General features: G+C 41.8%; 1 protein-coding gene across 2 annotated transcripts in view; it reads right to left on the bottom strand.

Moving 5' to 3' along the window:
• LOC115782959 (SLIT-ROBO Rho GTPase-activating protein 3-like) overlaps positions 1-20,114 on the bottom strand; it is a 38,647-nt gene that overhangs the window by 7,762 nt on the left and 10,771 nt on the right. The window contains exons 3-20 of one of the 2 annotated variants that reach the window (XM_030733521.1): positions 18,519-18,690; positions 18,247-18,409; positions 16,138-16,200; positions 15,866-16,039; positions 15,438-15,566; positions 14,976-15,197; positions 12,638-12,739; positions 12,295-12,480; positions 12,008-12,092; positions 11,379-11,406; positions 10,411-10,438; positions 8,491-8,551; positions 8,252-8,329; positions 4,334-4,462; positions 3,604-3,709; positions 3,242-3,469; positions 2,437-2,492; positions 2,145-2,316 (exon numbers count right to left, since the gene is read on the bottom strand). In XM_030733521.1, coding sequence (XP_030589381.1) covers positions 2,145-2,316; positions 2,437-2,492; positions 3,242-3,469; positions 3,604-3,709; positions 4,334-4,462; positions 8,252-8,329; positions 8,491-8,551; positions 10,411-10,438; positions 11,379-11,406; positions 12,008-12,092; positions 12,295-12,480; positions 12,638-12,739; positions 14,976-15,197; positions 15,438-15,566; positions 15,866-16,039; positions 16,138-16,200; positions 18,247-18,409; positions 18,519-18,690 — 2,182 coding nt within the window. Of the gene's footprint in view, positions 1-2,144; positions 2,317-2,436; positions 2,493-3,241; positions 3,470-3,603; positions 3,710-4,333; positions 4,463-8,251; positions 8,330-8,490; positions 8,552-10,410; positions 10,439-11,045; positions 11,143-11,378; positions 11,407-12,007; positions 12,093-12,294; positions 12,481-12,637; positions 12,740-14,975; positions 15,198-15,437; positions 15,567-15,865; positions 16,040-16,137; positions 16,201-18,246; positions 18,410-18,518; positions 18,691-20,114 lie in introns of both variants that reach the window. The other variant, XM_030733520.1, reaches the window with a different exon arrangement.

Genomic DNA, 20,114 nt, shown 5'->3' on the forward strand with positions numbered 1-20,114 from the left:
TCATTTTTTAATCTCATAGTGGATCTGTATATAATGTATAGTTACATTTTTTTCATATTGCAAAATGGAGGAGGCCCCGGGGTAGACCCAGGTCATGCTGGAGAGATTATATCTCTCGGCTGGCCTGGGAAAGCCTTGGGGTCCCCCCCGGATGAGCTGGTGGAGATGGCTGGGGAGAGGGAAGCCTGGGTTTCTCTGCTTAGGCTGCTGCCCCCGCGACCCGGTCCCAGATAAGCGGAAGAGAATAGATGGATGGAAAACATCCTGCAAAACTGAGGTACTGTATAACTTTGTGTTATTCAGTGGTTGATAATAAATACTCTGCAGGATTTAGTGCAGGATAAATAGGTCCGCTTTTCATACTGTGGTGAATTTATAGTAAAGCTCCATACTTGTGCAGAGCTGCTGTGGCGTTCATGGTCACAGTTTGGTTGTATCAAGTGTAGCAGAGATGAATTTGAATTAAGGCAATGATGCTTAGATACATTCACTGAATTCAGGCTTTATACCAGCTGTATACTGTCAGTATGAAGACACTATGAACAGCATAGTGTCAGTGCAGGGGATGGAAATCAGACAGCTCATGAAACATCTGCTTACATCTTGTTGAATTAATTTGTGTAAATCTACAAAGAAACTCCTCAGTAAGAAAAGTCGCTATTGGCTGTCATAAAAGTTGCTAGAAGTCACTAAAATGCATCAAACTACAAAGGCCAGGTATCTGAACAGAATGGTAAATGGACTGGTTCTTGTATAGCGCTTTTCTAATCTAGCACTCAACACACTTTATACAACATGCATCATTCACTCATTCATACAAGAACTTTCTCTGTCTAAGTGCTTTCTATCTAACATTCACTTGAGCTACTTGAAGTTCAGTTTGTGTATATTTCAGAAGACTTTGGCATGCAGACTGGAGCAGCTGGGGATCAAACCACCAACCTTCAGTTTATTAGGTGACTTGTTTTATCTCCTTAGGTACAACCACCCCAGACAACTAGGACACTGTCTTTGCCACTAAACGCCTGTCAGTGCTGTTACGGTGTTTTTGGCTTCAGACTCTGAAGGTCTCCAAATGTCTCCAATATCACTGGAAAAAGGGACTAAATTTGCTGATTTTTTTAAAAAAAGGGGTCTGGAAAGTTGCTAAATCTAGTGACAAAGTTGCTACATTAGCAACACTCAGCAGTAAACCTCAGAGCAGCAGCATCAGCTGATCACAGCCTCTACACAAAGAAAACCCACGGGAGCTCCCAATAGAAACGCTGAGCCACTACAACCAATCTTAGGATTCCCGACCTGGGTATTTTTTTAAATCACAAGTATCTGTACTCCTACTTAGGTAAAGAATGCCTGTACTTTTGCCACCTCTGGTGATTGGTTGAGCTTGTTTGTTTATCAGCAGGATAAGCCAGAGGTGGGGATCAGCTCTGCTTAGAACTGATGAACATTTGGAGTCACTCTGGATCCAGAACTGAAATTTTTGCAAGGATTCGTTAGCATTTGCACGGGAACAAAAGTGGACATTTTGCACCACATCTTCTTCCATGCATCTATTTTGCATTATAGCTTCACAAATACAAAATTAAATAAGAACCACAACATCAGTGAGGTTATTTGCAGGTTATTGCTAGTAAAATGACAAATGTGATATTGACTGTGTGCAAGTTTGATTAAATTCTTTCCAATACTGCAGGAAGAGTAGCAGTTCGTGTGACTTGTGAATGGACAGATGGCTTTCCATGATATAAACTCATCAGTCCTTTGACCAGATGAGCTAAAAAATTGAAGGACATCATCTTGTCAAGTAATCCAGATCCACATATCATTGTGGAGCCGTGTATGCTGTTATATATTAAACTATTCCTTTGATTAACATGCATACATATATTTCTATAAACTCTTATCAGTCTTTACAGCACTCCAGGCTGTCATGGTGCTCACTCAGGGAAACTGAACTGTCTTAATTTCACTTGAATTTTGGCACTGAATAAAGTGACCTGAATAGAAGGCAAATACAGCAATTTCTGGGAGCCAGGGCTTAAATAACATTTAATGTACCAAATGATAACTCCAAGGTCCATTTAAGGATATTGTGAAATTTCATTTTGGTAGTGCTTATCAGAAATAGAAATGTCACTCACCCTTCCAGCACACTGATGTACTTGTGAGGGATGAGACCCTTAACCCCTCCCACCTCTCCTCGCCACCAATCACAAGAGGCCTTGCTGTGAAGGATGAGAGGCTCTCCCTGCTTGAAGGAAAGCTCGGCTGGGGATCTTGCCACATAGTCGAACATAGCCACCGCCTCCCATTCTGTACACACCAGCAAACACGGAGCAAGGTTACGATGCATCTCTGTGGTACATTATTATCATTATGTTGTTCTGGTTGTGGTGCATTCATGTGACAGGCTTGGCTTCTGTGTGTACTGACCGTCCTCACTGGGCAGATGCTCGGTCTCCCCATCTCCCTCTTCTGTGATTGGTTCACTGCAGATAAGCAGAAAAACCAAAATCATGCTCAGTTCCTCTTCTGTTCCACCAACTGTCACACCACAGACACTCTTTATGCAAGACTTCACACTGCTGTGAGATTTCCCAAATGACCCAGAAACCTCGGCCCCAGTCTAATGTCAAACAGGATATTTTTTTAATATAAAGATCACGAAGCAAACAGACTGATATTGGAGGTTAGCCTGGAGGCTAGTGTTCAATTTTAGCGAGCAATCAGCTTAATAGCATTAAGCAGTTTTTACACAAAGCATTGCGAGCTACACAGAACTGCCTTTGGCATAGCATGAAATTCTGTTTCAAGAGGACGAACCATGAAAAAAGGGGGCTGAAGGGGAAGATGCTTTATGTACTTGGAACCATCTCGGCCTGAGTCTTAAAGTCTGACATGAACAACAAATCTTTGGAGCGAAAAGGCTGCTGCCCAGTTATTTATTTACTGACGACAGTAAACACTTAACTACATATTTTTTTCAGACTGAAAATGACATGAGTTTAGTGGCCCTATAATACTTTTACTTATTTTCTGTACTATATTCAATTCAATTGTATTTATATAGCACCAAATCAACACAACAGTCACTTCAAGGCGCAATATATTTATTTATTAATGTAGCTGTAGTTGTCTTCTTAATTTGTGTTGTGTTCACTCAAGTTGCTGTTTGTTGAGATCTCAGGTTCGCTGTATTTTCACAGTGAATTTTTATCAATAGCTACTCATCTCTCACCAGTACTCCTGCTCCAAAGTCATGTGTTTCTCGTAAACGGGGCCCGGCAGTTCTGATTGGCTGGGGAAGATGCTGTCATGCTGGAGGATCATGGTTTTGACAAGGTCGTTAACCTGTGGCTGCCTAGCAACAGCATCATCAGAATCTATCCCCCTCAGCAGGCTTGGACCGAAGCAAACAGCCAGGTTGTAGGGCTGCATCATGTTCTCGTCACTGTACTGAGACACACTGGGGGAAAAAAAAAACAAAAACAAAACACACACATGGTGACTTTCTATTTCTGGCATGGGTGTGAAGTTCTATGACCATAGCACTTGTTAGAAATGTGAAAATATCCCACGCTGGGTTTTGGTGCAGCTTACTGATTGAGGAAAGCGAAAAGGTAACGCATCACGATGAGGAGAGGCCTCGGGAAGGTGGAGACAATCGCTTTAATCTGGGTGGCTTTCTCTGCCTCCTCCTCGATTTCTGATGACAGGAAGAAGACAAAATGAGCTGAGCAAAACCTAAACCTGAGCTTTACGAGTTGCGGTTACAGTTTTTCCAAGCCTGCATTGACCATTCACCCAAAATTCTTTCCTAAAGAAAGAGGTGAGGAGGCTGGATTAATTTTATTATGCCACTGATGGAAAATCTAAAAACTTAAGGGGAGTAAACAACCTGCAGGCAGGTTTGCAGCCTTGGTTAGATGTGCAAATTGTGACTCAGAGCATCTGTACTGAAAAACAGTACTGAGATAACACACCTACAAGAATAACAAGGAGACAGTGGTAGAGATAAAAACACAGCAAACTAGGCTCTGTGAGCACCAGGACCAAGTGTATAGGTTGCACCTTCTTGCATCAACACTGCATTATTTCCGCTACCTTGTGTTTGGAACATCAGTGAAGATGTACGGTATGAAGATACACAGGAGCACAGGCAAATAAAGTTCACTGTACTGTACGTGAGAGGCTGAATCAGCTTAACCGGGGTTGAAAAAGCCATGTTCCAAAAATACTTGAATAACTGAAAGCAGACATCAAAAAGCCCAAGTGAAACCAGCGCATGAAAACGCACACACACACACAGAAGTTACATAAGGCGTCTTACGGACACACTCCAGCAGCTGAGAGTAGTTGTCGTAGGGGAAGAGAGGAGGCTCAAGGCCCCTGAAGTAAAGCTTCAACACGCCAGCCACAGAGTCCAGGTCACACTCACTGTCTGACAGAGGATCCTCTCCTGCACAGAGTTTAAACACACGTGAGATGACTGAATCAGCGTAGCAAAGGACACTAACAGGCATGAGCTTTTCCGTTCACTCTATATATGCTTTAAGCCTTTTAGCTCATCGTTGTGGTCACAGGTCTCACTGTATACATTTCTGTCATAGCAGTGCTGTAAAAGTCTACTGTATGCGACCTGCTCAGCACTGAAAAGACAAAGTTAGTAAATAGATGATGAAAGTTACGGACTGAATTTTTCTTCTGCTGAAGAGAGAAACAGATCTAGAAAGAACTTGCGCACACAAAAACCTGATGACACAGTGGGTACGGAAAGTATTCAGACCCCTCTAAATTTTTCACTCTTTGTTTCATTGCAGCCATTTGCTAAAATAAAAAAGTTCATTTTACTTCTCATTAATGTACACTCAGCACCCCATCTTGACAGAAAAAACAGAAATGTAGACATTTTTGCAAATTAATTAAAAAAGAAAAACTGAAATATCACATGGTCATAAGTATTCAGACCCTTTGCTGTGACTCTCATATTTAACTCACATGCTGTCCATTTCTTCTGATCCTCATTGAGATGGTTCTACTCCTTCATTGGAGTCCAGCTGTGTTTAATTAAACTGATTGGACTTGATTAGGAAAGGCACACACCTGTCTATATAAGCCCTCACAGCTCACAGTGCATGTCAGAGCAAATGAGAATCATGAGGTCGATGGAACTGCCCGAGAAGCTCAGAGACAGAATTGTGGCGAGGCACAGATCAGGCCAAGGTTACAAAAGAATTTCTGCAGCACTCAAGGTTCCTAAGAGTACAGTGGCCTCCATAATCCTTAAATAGAAGAAGTTTGGGATGACCAGAACTCGTCCTAGACCTGGGCGTCCAGCCAAACTGAGCAGTTGTGGGAGAAGAACCTTGGTGAGAGAGAAGAACCCAAAGATCACTGTGGCTGAGCTCCAGAGATGCAGTAGGGAGATGGGAGAAAGTTCCACAAAGTCAACTATCACTGCAGCCCTCCACCAGTCGGGGCTTTATGGCAGAGTGGCCCGACAGAAGCCTCTCCTCAGTGCAAGAAATGAAAAAACCACATGAAGGACTCCCAGACTGTGAGAAATAAGATTCTCTGGTCTGATGAGACTGAGATTGAACTTTTTGGCGTTAATTCTAACTGGTATGTGTGGAGAAAACCAGGCACTGCTCATCGCCTGCCCAAAACAATCCCAACAGTGAAACATGGTGGTGGCAGCATCGTGATACGGGGGTGTTTTTCAGCTGCAGGGACAGGACGACTGGTTGCAATTGAAGGAAAGATGAATGCGGCCAACTACAGAGATATCCTGGAAACCTCTTCCAGAGGGCTCAGGACCTCAGACTGGGCCAAAGGTTCCCCTTCCAACAAGACAATGACCCTGAGCACACAGCTAAAATAACAAAGGAGTGGCTTTGGAACAACTGTGACCATTCCTGACTGGCCCAGCCAGAGCCCTGAACTAAACCCAACTGAGCATCTCTGGAGAGACCTGAAAATGGCTGTCCACCAACATTCACCTTCCAACCTGATGGAACTGGAGAGGATCTGCAAGGAAGGATGGCAGAGGATCCCCAAATCCAGGTGTGAAAAACTTGTTGCATCATTCCAAGAAGACTCATGGCTGCACGAGCTCAAAAAGGTGCTTCTACTCAATACTGAGCAAAGGGTCTGAATACTTATGACCATGTGATGTTTCAGTTTTTCTTTTTAAAAAATTTCTACATTTGTTTTTTTTTTTTCTGTCAAGATGGGGTGCTGAGTGTACATTAGTGAGAAATAAAATGAACTTTTTGGATTTTTAGCAAATGGCTGCAATGAAACAAAGAAACAAAGAGTGAAAAATTTAAAGGGGTCTGAATACTTTCTGTACCCACAGTATGTCAACACTGTGTTGTATGTACAATACTGCACTGTCACAAAAAACTGCCAGGCACACAGATGTCCACATGGAGTGCTGCATTCACACTTCACCCTTGCATATTCACGAGGAGGAAACTGTAACACTGGCATTCTCAGAATGGTGAATATTTTAGGGCTGTAACTAGAGGACGTTTGAACCAAAGTTTTGTATGCTACTCCTTATTTATGAATATAAAAAGCTACTATGAACCTCAATCTTTGGCAGAAGGTAGCCAATGGTTTGAGGTTGATTTTGAAAAATTGTTTACTCTTTTGCTCTTCACATGACCTTTTTACAAACACGCAATCAAAGCCACTGACTGTCAGCACCACTCAGAGTACAAGCAGATAACAGGAAACCAGAAATTCATGTTCCCTACCTACAGGTACACTATATTGTGGGGTGGCTGTAGCTCAGTAGGTAGAGCAGGTCACCTACTGATCGGAAGGTCAGCGGTTTGAATCCTGGCTACTCCAGGCTACGTGCCAATGTATCCTTGGGCAAGATACTTAACCCTAAGTTGCTCTCCGACCGTTCTGTCGGAGTATGAATGCGTGTAAATGTTAGCTAATTAAAAAAGCACTTAGCTTAATTAATGATGGAAGTGCTTGTATGAATGGGAGTGCATGGGTGAATGCAAAACAGGTTGTATAAGCGCTTTGAGTGCTCTGATTGAGTAGAAAAGCGCTATATAAGAACTAGTCCATTTACCATTTATTGCCAAAAGTATTCACTCACCCATCCTATTTTATGTGTGCTATTGTGTGTGTGTGTTTTTTTTTTGTTAAATTGCTTTGGTCAATTGGAAGTTATGTGAGGTTGTGTATGACTCCAGAAATGTATTTCTTTCTTTAAAACAAACAGCCCCCCAATCTGTAGCCGTTACCACCTTCCTGGAACTGATGAACTTGCATGCTAAGTAATGGTAAATGGACTAGTTCTTATATAGCGCTTTCACACTCTGTCTGAGCACTCAAAGCGTTTATACAACACGTTTACATTAACACCCATTCATACAAGCACTTCCATGATTAACTAAGCTAAGTGCTTTTATTGTCTAACATTCACCTGTGTTGGAAAGCAACTTGGGGTTAAGTATCTTGCCCAAGGTTACATTGGCATGCAGCCTGGAGTAGCCAGGAATCAAACCACCGACCTTCCGATCAGTGGGTGACCCGCTGTACCTCCTGAGCTACAGCCATCCCAGCCATCCCCTAAGCAAACTGCTTATTCTAAATTGTGTGGATGTGAGTGTGAATGGTTTTCTGTGTTATGCCTTTGATAGACTGGTGACCTGCCCATGGTGTAACCCGCCTCTTAGCCTATGACCTGAATTGGGTGAGCAGAAAAAAAAAAAAGGGTGATGGATAGGAAACACTACAGGCCTGACAAAGACAAATGGGGCCATAAAAAAGTGTTGCAGTGTAAATTATAAATGGCCATGATTCAGTCATCACTATTATTTGACCAGACAATTAAGAGCCTCAGTTGGAGGTTCATCCTGCAAGTTTTGCTTTCTGAAAGCATCGTAGTGATGAGAACATGGTCCCTCCCTGAATTCCTAATTATCTTCACTAGATTATGTTCACTAGATTATGCTAAAGGAATGACTATTGTGGTAGAAAAGTGTTTTGCAAATGCTTTCCTAATATATGTTCCCCATATATTTTTTATTGGCTTTGTCAGGAAACCCTCATACTTACTGATGTTTGTAATTGTGTAAACTTTAACAAAACTAACAGTGTAACATTTATTGAATTGTAAATTCCTAACTCCTTTTTTTTGGTTTAGTTTTCTCCAACCAGGGAAAAACCTGTGCAATCTCAGCAGCTCGGAGTCACAGAAAAGAATGAGCCAAATGCTTACCTCTTTCAAATGCATCTCTGATGAGATTCACCTCCCTCTGTGAGCCTGGAACTCTGAAAATTCCTTCATGGTGGAGGCCTGTGGTACACACAGACACACACATTCACGCCAAATGATACGTTCATAGATGCCTGATACGCAGAAATGCACGCAAAATACAAAAAGTGCTTCCACCTACTCATTTTCAATGTCCAAAGCTCTCACAGCATGACTTACTGATATGACAAAAACCGACTCACCGTGAAGGTTTATGAAACGGATGCAGCTTTCAACCACCACAGGAATCTGCTGTCCAGAGCTCTGCAGGAGAAGGATGGTTAGAAAAAGATGAGATGGGAACAGTATGTAAAAGACAGAAACAGAGCTCAGAAAGAGATGCAAAGAAAAGGAAAAGGAAGACAGCAAGTAACACCAACAACAGGGATGAAAAATATGCAAGGCAGAAAGATGCAATGCGAGTTCTTTTAAGGGTATTTGGCTACAATTAACTAAAAAGGATTTTCCTTGTAACTCAAATGAAATCATTAGGTTACATAACAGTAAAATCTTGTACAATTCTGGTAAATGAATAATGAACCTGTTGAAATACTGTGATCAGCTGAAAATAAGAACAAAACACTTTCACGTTTCTATGTTCGTTTTTTTGGTGAGACTTTTAGACTGACTAACATGCCACCTTTGTTTATGTCCATTATTTGAACATTGATGGTGACAAGCAACCTCTGTCAAAACAGCAATGCAGGAGACAATGTGCTCACATAGACAGCAACCACATACAAAAGTATTCATTCACTCATCCAAATCATTGAAGGTGTTCCAGTCACTTCCGTGTACAAATCAAGCACCTAGGCATGCAGACTGCTTCTACAAACATCTGTGAAAGAATGGGTCGCTCTCTGGAGCTCAGTGAATTCCAGCGTGGTACCGTGATATGATGCCAGCTGTGAAATTTCCTCACTACTAAATATTCAGCAGTTAACTGTTAATGGTATTATAACAAAATGGAAGGGAATTGGGAATGGCAGCAACTCAGCCATGAAGTGGTAGGCCTCTGCTGAGGTGCAGAGAGGCCAGAGGTTGCCAACTTTCTGCACAGTCAGTCACTACAGACCTCCAAACAGCTCTACACACTGTTCTTGAGCTTCATGGAATGGGTTTCCATGGCTGAGCAGCTACATCCAAGCACAATGCAAAATGTTGGATACAGTGGTGTAGAGCACGCCGCCACTGAACTCTAGAGCAGTGGAGAAGTGTTCTCTGGAGTGACGACTCACACTCCTCCATCTGGCAATATGATGGACTCGGTCTGGGTTTGGTGGTTGCCAGGAGAACGGTACATGCCTGATACACGGTGTGTAAAGTTTGGTGGAGGGGGAATCATGGTGTGGGGTTGTTTTTCGGGAGCTGGGCTCCAAAGGGTGCAAAGGGTGGGCCAATATCATATTAAACCCTATGGATTAAAAATGGGATGTCACTCAAATTCATATCCATGTAAAGGGAGATGAGCAAATACGTTTGGCAATATAGCATAGTTTGGACACGCAGTAAAATTAATATATGTCTAAGTCTAAGGAAGATGCTAGGTTCTGAAATCCCAGTAGACGTTATGGTATTGTAATTAAAGAGGATGAAATAACTGGAGCCCAATTCCTTGTATGTTCACATATGCTTGGTCAGTAAAGCTGATTCTGATAATGTTAAAAAGGATCAGTATTTATGCAAAATATTGCTCACTGCTGGTGAAAAAAAGCTATCACAAAGAACCGGTATAAACCGGATGGTCTTAAACAATGGATGGACACTGTGAGGAAAATCTTTACAATTTTAATCATATCTGCTGCTGCCAGTGCTGCCCTTCTGAGAGTAAGAGTATCTCACCAGTTTTTCACCAGCCTCAATAACTCTAACTTTTACAGCTCAAGTTGTTGAGGCCAGACTGGAGGAGGAATATTGCATACACATTTTTTTACAAACAGAGCATACACTGTGTCGACAAAACTGTATAAATGTCTCAATATACTGGATATAAACGTTACACTTCTGCTGCTAAAACCTTCCGGACAACATACAACTCTAAGACACAGAGACTACTTCTATGTGGGAAACAGTCCCAAGCCTGCATGCACTGCATAAGCACACACCCAGACAGTGCACAGTACCTGTGTCCGAGACATTCGCCTTCTTCTTCTGCACCAAGCCAAACACAGCAGAGCAGGGACACAGAAAAAGCAGATTAGAAGAGAAGAGAGAGGGGACAATAAGGGGAATAAAGATTTAGAGGCAGTGGGAAGAGGCACACATAAGCATATATACACACACACACACACACACACACACACACACACACACACACACACACACACACACACACACACACACACACACTCATGCACACACATTGAATAGAGGAGTCGAGAGGAGGCAGCAAAGAGGCCAGTGCATTTTAATCCCTTTCACAAGAGAGAGAGGAAGAGATAAAAGGGGGGATGGATTGAAAGGAGAGAAAGCCAGCAATAAGCCATAAGCATGACCATACACAAGAAGGCAGCAATAACTACACTGGAAGGGGGGGGGGGGGGGGGGGGGGGGGGGGGGGGGCTGTCAGTGTGCGCATGTGCTGCAAGAACCCTCAACCATCCCCAATTCTTCTGCATCAGTGTGGCAGGATTTTCCAAATGATTTCATTTGGAAGGTTTGAACAGCAGTGCGGCAAACAATACAAGGCAAGTAAAAACAAAAGAAGAGTGCATTTTAAAAAGGGTTTTTTTTCTGTGTGTATGAATGCGAGTGTTACCTCTATGTAGGACAGTATGTCTGTGGTGAAGAGTGTGTGGCAGAATTGGGAAACAGGTCTGGACTTCCGAACACGCACTGACCGAGCACATTGCATTCTGGGAAATATAATAGATAAAATGCATGATCCCATAATGACACTCAAGATCTAATATTGTTGATAACTGCAATGTTCAGTTAAGTGTCCCCCCCCCAGAAATAGATTTGTATATATTATTGAAAAAGCAATTTTGGTTTAAATTTAGCCCATCACTGTCCTCTTCTCCATGTCCTCTGTACTCTCTCCATTTCAGTCACACTGATTTATTCTCATCAGCGTAAAAACAATGTTTACCTGGAAGGGTCACTGTCAACGGCCTCAGCTGGAAGACACAGAAAACGTGAAAAAGTGTGTCCGTTAGCAAAGAATGCGCAGCAGTATTAAAGGGGAACTCCACTGATTTTTCACAGTGACGTGCGTATGTTTGCTGCCCCATATGGGACTGTGTATAATCTAATAAATGTGCCATTTAATAGTGCATCAGAGGGGAGCAGAAAATTGCAAGATGATAATGAAAATAAAATCCTGAGTGTGTGGAGTTAGAAAGATTTAAGCTTAGCAAACCTCAGCAGCATATTGTTTAAAGACCAACTGGCAGATTTTCCTAAATTTATACTTATCCTTGGATGACTGTAAAGTTAATACATTTGGGGCATGCTGTACTTATTTTAGATGGGCACTGGGGCCAAAAACATTTTAAAAGATTAACTCAAGTTAATAAATAAAATTTGTTTTATTTTCTTACAGATTTTTTTCACTGGCGTCACAAAACTTACAAGTTGCTCATTAACCCCACAGCCAAAAAATTCTTCAACTAAACTGTTGGTGGCCAAGTTGCATTGTGGGCAAGGTATGTGCATATTTTGCAGACATGATCAATGTCAACCCTGGAACCAAGTGCATTTAATCCAACATCCTTGTACCTTTCTGTATGGCATCTTGTAGAAGATCATGTTTGGCTTGAAGTTTGGAGGCCAGAGAGCTGCTGGTAAGGAACTCTTTCACTTTCTAAGGCAAAAAAGAAAGAAATACTAAATGAATCAAAAATAGTTCAACATTTTTATCTGTGTTTGGATAAAAGTTGTGTTGGGTCATTTAAACTGTTGTAAGGAATATCAGAAAAATGCTACGCTGACATGTTGAATAATATTCAATTAGATATAATTTGATAACGATGTATCTAGCGTGCATTGGCCCTTCATTAACTTACTGTAAAGTAGTAGGTCTCTGTCTCTTGTTGATTGGCTCGACGCTTGGCAAGGGTAAGTTTTGGTAGGGTGCCTCCTCCAGGTGGCTCGTGTGATAGGCTGCTGGGCACGTCAGGGGAGGGGTTAGAGTCGCTGTCACACATGTTATCCAGAAGGGCGGCGAGTGTGGCTTTAAGCGTTTTACTGATCTGAGAAAGGGAAAGAGATCGATTGATTTGTTAATTTAGCTAATTAACGTTAAAGGTTTGAGGTTCACGTTGTAAAGCTGCACACTAACTAATCCAGTGACAGACAGACAAGGGCAGTTAGATCATTATGAGAACAGGCAGAGAACAATTAGCTGACCTCCTCTGTTTCCAAAGTAACAGCAGCAAGTCGAGACTGAAGCTGCTGGAACCTGGTCTCCAACTCGTACCTCACCTGGCTCTCCGCACTGACCTCACACACCTGAAAAAAAGTCAAATTGCTGTTATAGTAAAGTCAGCGAACATGTGTGTGAAGTGTGATCGGTCTAGCACATCTATGGTGTGAATTTGAACATCCTAGGCGAGATTGTTCTTGAGTTATTGCATTCAAAAGATTTTCAAAAAACTTGACCTCTGACTTTTAGCTTCGGGTCAAGGTCACTGAGATTCGAACGTGTCTGAACTTGTCTTTTTAGTAGCTGCATCTATGGTGTGAATTTGAACTTTCTCGGTCACATTGTTCTTGAGTTATGGCCAACATTAAAGTTTCTGTGGAACAGACGCTGTGATAACAGCTTGACTTTTTCCTTGAAACTGCCGAGCTAAAAATGGATGTAATTTACAGTTTGCTAAACCCCACCATTCTTAGCTGCTTTTGCCGTGCCTGCCAAGCTTTCAGGTATAGTTTCAGTATTTATTTAATTCAACTTTGGACCTCTGTGAATGGATACCCTATACTGGTGTTCACAATTCATAGCAAAAATAACAGATCGGGTACAGGTTTTATTTCCTTAATTTATTCATGTCTGTACCTCCTTGCAATAACTTGAAGTGGAGTATTAAAAACACTAAGGTCTGTCTTTACAAGACCCAGCCCAAATTATTCTGACCCATCCAAAATCACAATCCTGGCAGTGCCCTGCTAAAGAGAGTGTCTGGGATCTGAAGTGTGAACTTCCCAAATAAAGTTAAATGGCAGGATGAAGCCGTTAGCCTTAGGCTAAACCATGATAATAATATCTTGAATCAGACTGGAAGTGAATGGGACATTAAATAACGTAATGATGATAATGATCTGAGTCAATATTTGAGCACCTTTATTCTTTAACACAGCCTGAACTCTCTTAGGCAGCTTTCTGGTAATTTAGTAGTCAACTAGTCTTTAAGTAGTCTTCAGGAATGGCTCTCCAGGCTTCTTGAAGGACATTCAAAGCTCTTCTTTGGATGTTGCCACCTTTTGATCTGTCCTCTGTCAAGATGAGCCCACACTGCTTCAATAATGTTGAAGTCCTGGCTCTGCAGAGGCCAATCCATAACTGATAGTATTCCATTGTGTGATTTTACTGCATTGGTAGTGTGTTGGAGATTATTGTCAGGCTGAAAAATAAAGCCAGTTAGATTCTTTCCAAATAGTAATGGATGGTGGATGAAAATCTGATGGTACTCTTCTACCATTATAATTCCATCAATTTTGACAAGATCCCCGATATCACTGGCTGAAATGCAGCTCCAAACCATGACAGCACCTCTACCATGTTTGACACTCACTGTTGTCTCTCCTGACCTCCAGATGGATCTCTCAGGTTCTGTGTCAGGTCTTTGCTGCTCTTGTTTTTTTCTTGAGGACACAACTTTCAAATACAGATGAACAGATACTGTAGGCCTGTTACTTCTTCAGTTTCCTAAAAAATTTTAAAAACACACTGCACACCATGCTGAGATGTGCCATGTTTTCAACTAATAGCTCTTTGGGAATCACCTTCTTGGAGCAAAAACGTTATTTTATGACTGTCAAAAGTATTTTTGGTAGATTCAACCAAAGAAATGGGAACAAATATTTTCCACCAAGCTATAAATGGCAAAGTGCCTAAAGATACCATGCCAAATTGGTTCTTTCTTAAATTTTCTTAAGTGTAGACTAAGCACTGGTTCATCCTCTAAGTTAGGTTCGTTTTTTTTTAATGCTTGAATGAGTCATAGGTCAGTGTTAAGTGGCTTCACAGCCAACCAAACAAACAAGCATTCCTCTGAAAATGGTCAGGTACAAGGACTGGCCTGGAAACGAGTAAAAAAGCAAAAATGCTCAAAGAAAAACTCTGAAAAACCTTCAGCAAGCCTTGAGAACTATTGTTCAAAACCACTTTAAAAATGGTTAAATATAAATAAATGAGGAATGGCTCAGGACCTTTGCACAATACTGTACTTACCTCCAAATAAATCTATTTAGTTAGTTTTCTAAACATTAGATTTTTTTTCTACTTTCTGTCACTTTTAGGCCTCCATAAGCTTCACCATGCAGAACACTTGATGCTTCAGCCATGCCTTGTAATAGAAATTTTAGATATGGTAACAGGTAACTTAAGTAAGGGAGGTACATAGTAACCAGCATTGCATATCTAAGAATCCTTCATTAGCAGTGGGTACTATTCTGTACTATCTATCCAAAAGTAACCTTTCAGCTTGGTCATATAGCTCTACCAGAGGTACAGTAGTTTCACCTGGTCTCCTTCATGTGGATGGTAGTTGAATCTGAACGGAAGGCAAAAGGCGGCGTCATGTTGCTGCAGCAATGCATCTCTGTCTCCACTCTGGTCCAGGGACGTCACTGCAGACTCCAACTGCTTAAGCCCCGTCTCTTCTGTCTTCTGAATGCGCCACCTACTGGCCAGGTAGCATTTCATCACTCTCTCCACAGACAGATGGAAACCAAGGTCACAGCACTGCCAGGAGAGAAAACCAAAGGTGTAAGAATGGCATGAGAAATTGTAGACAGAAGGAAGGATGGCGAGAACAGGGGAAGGCAATGATTTGGACAGGCTGACAAACTTGTGGCAGCTCGTCTATTTCATCCCCAATGATATCTCTAATTTATTATTCTTCAGAAAGAAAACCAAAAAGGGTGAATGGTATCATAAATGCATATGAATATAATCACGCAGCACAAACTGCATGTTTCTTACATCAATGAGGGTGCTGACATCCTGCAGGTAGTACTTGTTCATGGCTGCGTTTGATGCTGCTAGATTCAGCAAGTAGTCATTACGTGCCTTGGTACACTTCAGCTGGGTCTCCTGCACTCTGCCATGCCTCTGCATGTGCGCGCGCACACACACACACACACACACACACACACACACACACACACACACACAAAGTAAGAGGGGGGGAAAAAAGCATGCATAACAATTCAAAACCATATGTACTGATACATGCATACACATTCATGTACATTATGGAAACATACAGTACACAGAAGCGTATACCACCTGAACACAGGAAGTGGTGCATTTTGTGAAAAACAAAGACTTTCTGTGGCCTGCTCTCTCTCTCTCTCTCTCTCTCTCTCTCTCTCTGTGTGTGTGTGTCTCTCACAGAAGTACACACTCACCTTCTCCATTAATCTTTCCATCTTCTTAACAGAACTCCGCCTCTGCCCTACCAACTGACCAGGGCCGAGTTCAGCTGACTTGCCGGTGTGTCTCTCCTCCAACCGCTCGGCTTCCTTCAGTTTCCCCTCTGCTATCAGGCAGTCTGTGTGGTACTGGTTATACGTCTTTAGGGCCTTCAAGCAACAGCACAAACCTCAGGTCAGCATTGTCAGTGTCAGCGGCTGTAGTATTTTGCGTTGTTGCATGCAGGGCGACAGTATAACGCACTCACCGTCTGCAGTTCAGTGGTGACCTTCAGCAGCTCATCCTGCATCTGGATTCCAACTTCTTTGCTCTGCGATATGCAAAAACAGAATGCTAGGCAAAAATATATATTGCACTTTTGCTGCAGAATAACTGCCATTTAAGGAAATATATCTATTTCCTGTTCCACTCTAAAGATAGAAGCTCAATACCACTCTTGTGTCTTTATGCTAAATCTAAAGAGAATACCAGCCTTGCTTAGTTCTGACACTTAACTCCTGATAATGTCTGATTTTAAATATGTTAATGAACAAATTTACATGTTTGCAGTCAGGTAATTGTCCTTTTGGAAAGAACAAAACCTTTCCCCATACCAGCGCTTTGATGGCTTGCTATAGCTTTGTTTGGGAGGAGGCATCTCTGTCTTTCAGGGTCCTAAGAGCACATAATGAGAAAAATAAGCTCCCTAGATTTGTAATAATTATGACATGAGCTATTGCAGAAACTGAAAGGGGTTTTCTGTTCCTCAGCAATGTCATATACCTCCTAGTATAACAGGTGTGAAGGCCTGCTACTCTAAGTCTCCTCTGCATGGCAGACTGCAGGTAAGAGTCCTGGAATTAGGTCTGGCAACTAAATGCTAGGATTACAGTAACGTTGGGGTGAAGGGGTTAAAACAAGGAACCCTGTAAATGTAGATCTTTAGGAATTTAGGATTTCAGATCTTGGCAACATTAAAACCTGGAAGTTTATTAAATAAGATATAGTTAGCCTTTCTCGGTCCAATTATCTTTTCACTTTCTAATAATTACAAAGCACAGAGGCACTGCTGATTGTTAAAATACTGGTGACTGGAACACTGTGACCCAGAGCACTCCAGTATAGACTTATGCCCTGGGTTTTTATAAACTGTGTCATGCTACTTCTGAACTGTGCCAATATAAATGCTGAAAAGGGACAAAATGACTACTGAATAGTTTGTAGGACTCCTGTCTACTCAAAATGCAAGGATCACACCACTGCAGCCTGAGCGCAGCAGAGACTTGGACTTGTAAACAGGGTGGACACATGATCACAGCTACACCTTCATTTTTGCCCACAGACATGTGGGAGGCACCTTGTCTCTTGATTCCAGGCATGAAAGGAAACAGACATTCTCAAAATTTATTAATAACTAACTAGCTAACAACTATACAACAATAATATTACACCACTTTACAACTGGATTGTACACCTGCTTAACAAGAACTTTATTTCTTTGGTAGGAAACTTTTAACTTGGCCAGTGTAATGTTGTTTCATAACTGCATGGTATTCATTTGATCTGCAGCCGTAATTCATTTAATATAGCGCTGAAAGTGATATTAGAAAAACTAAAAGGGTTGCTCTGCTTGGCGTCAGGCCAGACAAAACCTCTTAGCTGCTCTGACATGTCTGTAGTGGCTTAATTAAGATTCTGCTCACACTTCAAACACAAGAAGAAACAGAGAGCATGTCTGACAACCAGTAATTTGAACAAGATGAGCCTGTGTACCTTTTTTTTTTTTTTTAAAGTGAATGAGGCTGAAGATGACCCTGTGTTACCAAGACAAATACACAAAATGGAATTTATAAGAGGCCTGTCATTGTATTCAGTATGTGTCGACCTTGTCAGTTCATCTCTGGGAGTCTGGTCACTTTTTAAGGAGTCATTTCCGAATTATGCTGCATTACCAAGTTAATCTGGCACCACTGAAAACTTCAGTTTTCAGGAAGTCATGCAGGTTTCTTCATACGGGAGACTGAATGCAGTGACTCAGTTCTTTACTTGTGTAATTTGATGATGTGGGTTCGCGGTCGTTTATTGCAAAGGGCTGAAAAATAAGTAAAAACATTTTTACATGACTTAAAAATCTAATTTTGATTTTGATTTCTTACAACCTTATTTTTATGGCTTTGGATTAATCTACAACTGTGCATAATAGATGACCTTCAAAATAAAACTCAATGTAAAGCCAGAATCTGGTTGGATTTGACTGGATTTTTTTTTGTACCCTGGAGTAGGAGGACTGTGATGGCTACCTCTCTTCCTGGACATTTCGCTTTAAGCACGTCTCTGCTTTTCATTCGTGTGACCTTACACTAAACTATCCTCTCACCCTTTTGTGCAGGCGGTGTGTGTCCTCTGTACTGTATGTCAGCCTCTGTGTGAGCGCGTTGCAGCAGGTGTCGCCCAGTGCTGCATGTTCCCGGCTCTCCAGACGAGTCTGAGTCAGCAAAACAGACCAGACCTGACACACGGACTGTCCCCACTGCTCCTTCCTGCACAGTAACAGATATGTGCCCCAAGATTATGGCCCAATCACGCACGTTGGACCAAAAGGAAGAGGAAGGACACAAATGTATGCACACACAATGCATACGGCCTTACTTTTTTGTTTTGTGGGTAAATCTCTCTGTGAGTTTGTCAAGGGCTCGTGCATATTCAGACTCGATGTCACCCCGACGGCGGAGAAACTCAGACAGGTCTGAGAGCTGCTGCTGTTTCACCTCCACCTGAGAGTCTAAAATCTTGATCTGGTCTGTCAGCTGGGCCCGCAGGTCTGGGACATGAGGGAGACGGAGACAGGGAGACAAAGAATAGATCAGACACTGAAGTAAATACATGCTTATAAACTTCACCACACAGAGAGAGCAATGAGAACAAACACACACAAGCTGAATGTAATTACCTGCTCAGCCAGTGCATGAAACATGTAGCAAATCTCTCACTGTATCACTAAATAAAGGCTTATAAATGAACACACGTTACACTATAAACTGTGCTGCTTCTTAATGTCTCAAATAACATTAAAAAGAAACTATTATGTCAGCTATAGTGCTCTATAAGTAGAACAAAGAAGAAGTAGTGACTGGACGTGACATGGTTTTTGGTGCCAGACAGGCTGCTCTGAGTAATTCAGAAACTACTGATGTGCAGAGACTTTCCCGCACAGCCATCTCTAGGCTTTACAGAGAATGTCCAAAAAAAGAGAGAAAACATCCAATGAGCAGCAGTTCTCTGGGTGAAAATGCCTTGTTGATGGCAGAGGTCAGAGGAAAATGGCCAGACTGTGTCGAGCTGATAGGATGACACAAGGCAGGATGGATCAAGGCTGGTAGTGGTGGAAGGGTGCAGGGCAGTGGTTCCCAAAGTCAAAAGTGCTGTGGCTGAATTACTGTTATTACTGCAGCCCGGGAACCACTGGTGTAGGGGGATATATTCTTGGCACACTTTGGGCCCCTTAGTACCACAACTCATTTAAACACCACAGCCTACCACAGAGTATTGCTGCAGACCATCTCCATCCCTTTATGACTGCAGCGTACCCATCTTCTGCTAGCAGCTCCCAGCAGGATAACGGACCATGTCACAAAGCTCAAATCATCTCAAACTGGTTTCTTGAACATGACAATGAATGCACTGTACTTAAATGACCTCCACAGTCAATCCAGTAGAGCTCCTTTGGGATCCACCACTGGGTAATAAAAAATAAAGAAAGGCCTAATAGATCTCCTTGTGAGAGTGAGAAAAACAGTTTTTTTCCTCAGCGTAATATAAATTAACAAGGCAATGCTGTCAGTGAGGAATACAATGATTTTCACATCTTCAAAGCTACTTAAAAAAAAAAAAAATGCACGGGATTAAAGATCAAACCAGTTTTTTTTCAACCTCTTTTGGCTTGTCGTGTTTTAGATGAATGGTATATGAAGTTTTAATAGGTGTTCCCACAGTGGCCAGTGGACTGTGTAATTTTTCTTTTAAAGACTCTGTACATTTTGCTGATAGCACTTCTGTATATTTGAATCAAGATTTTCAAAACAGGAATTTTAATTGGAAAAGATCAGAGCACTTCTACCACCACTAAAAAAAACTAACTTACTCTTAGTGGTGGTTTCTTCTGTTTACTTTCTTTCACAAGTTGTATATTATTGATTATTGATTAATTAGCAAGCAAACTTAGGACAGAGGCACAAAAAAAATGCT

Source organism: Archocentrus centrarchus, chromosome 7 (genome assembly GCF_007364275.1).
Source record: "Archocentrus centrarchus isolate MPI-CPG fArcCen1 chromosome 7, fArcCen1, whole genome shotgun sequence".
Classification (NCBI taxonomy): Eukaryota; Metazoa; Chordata; class Actinopteri; order Cichliformes; family Cichlidae; genus Archocentrus; species Archocentrus centrarchus.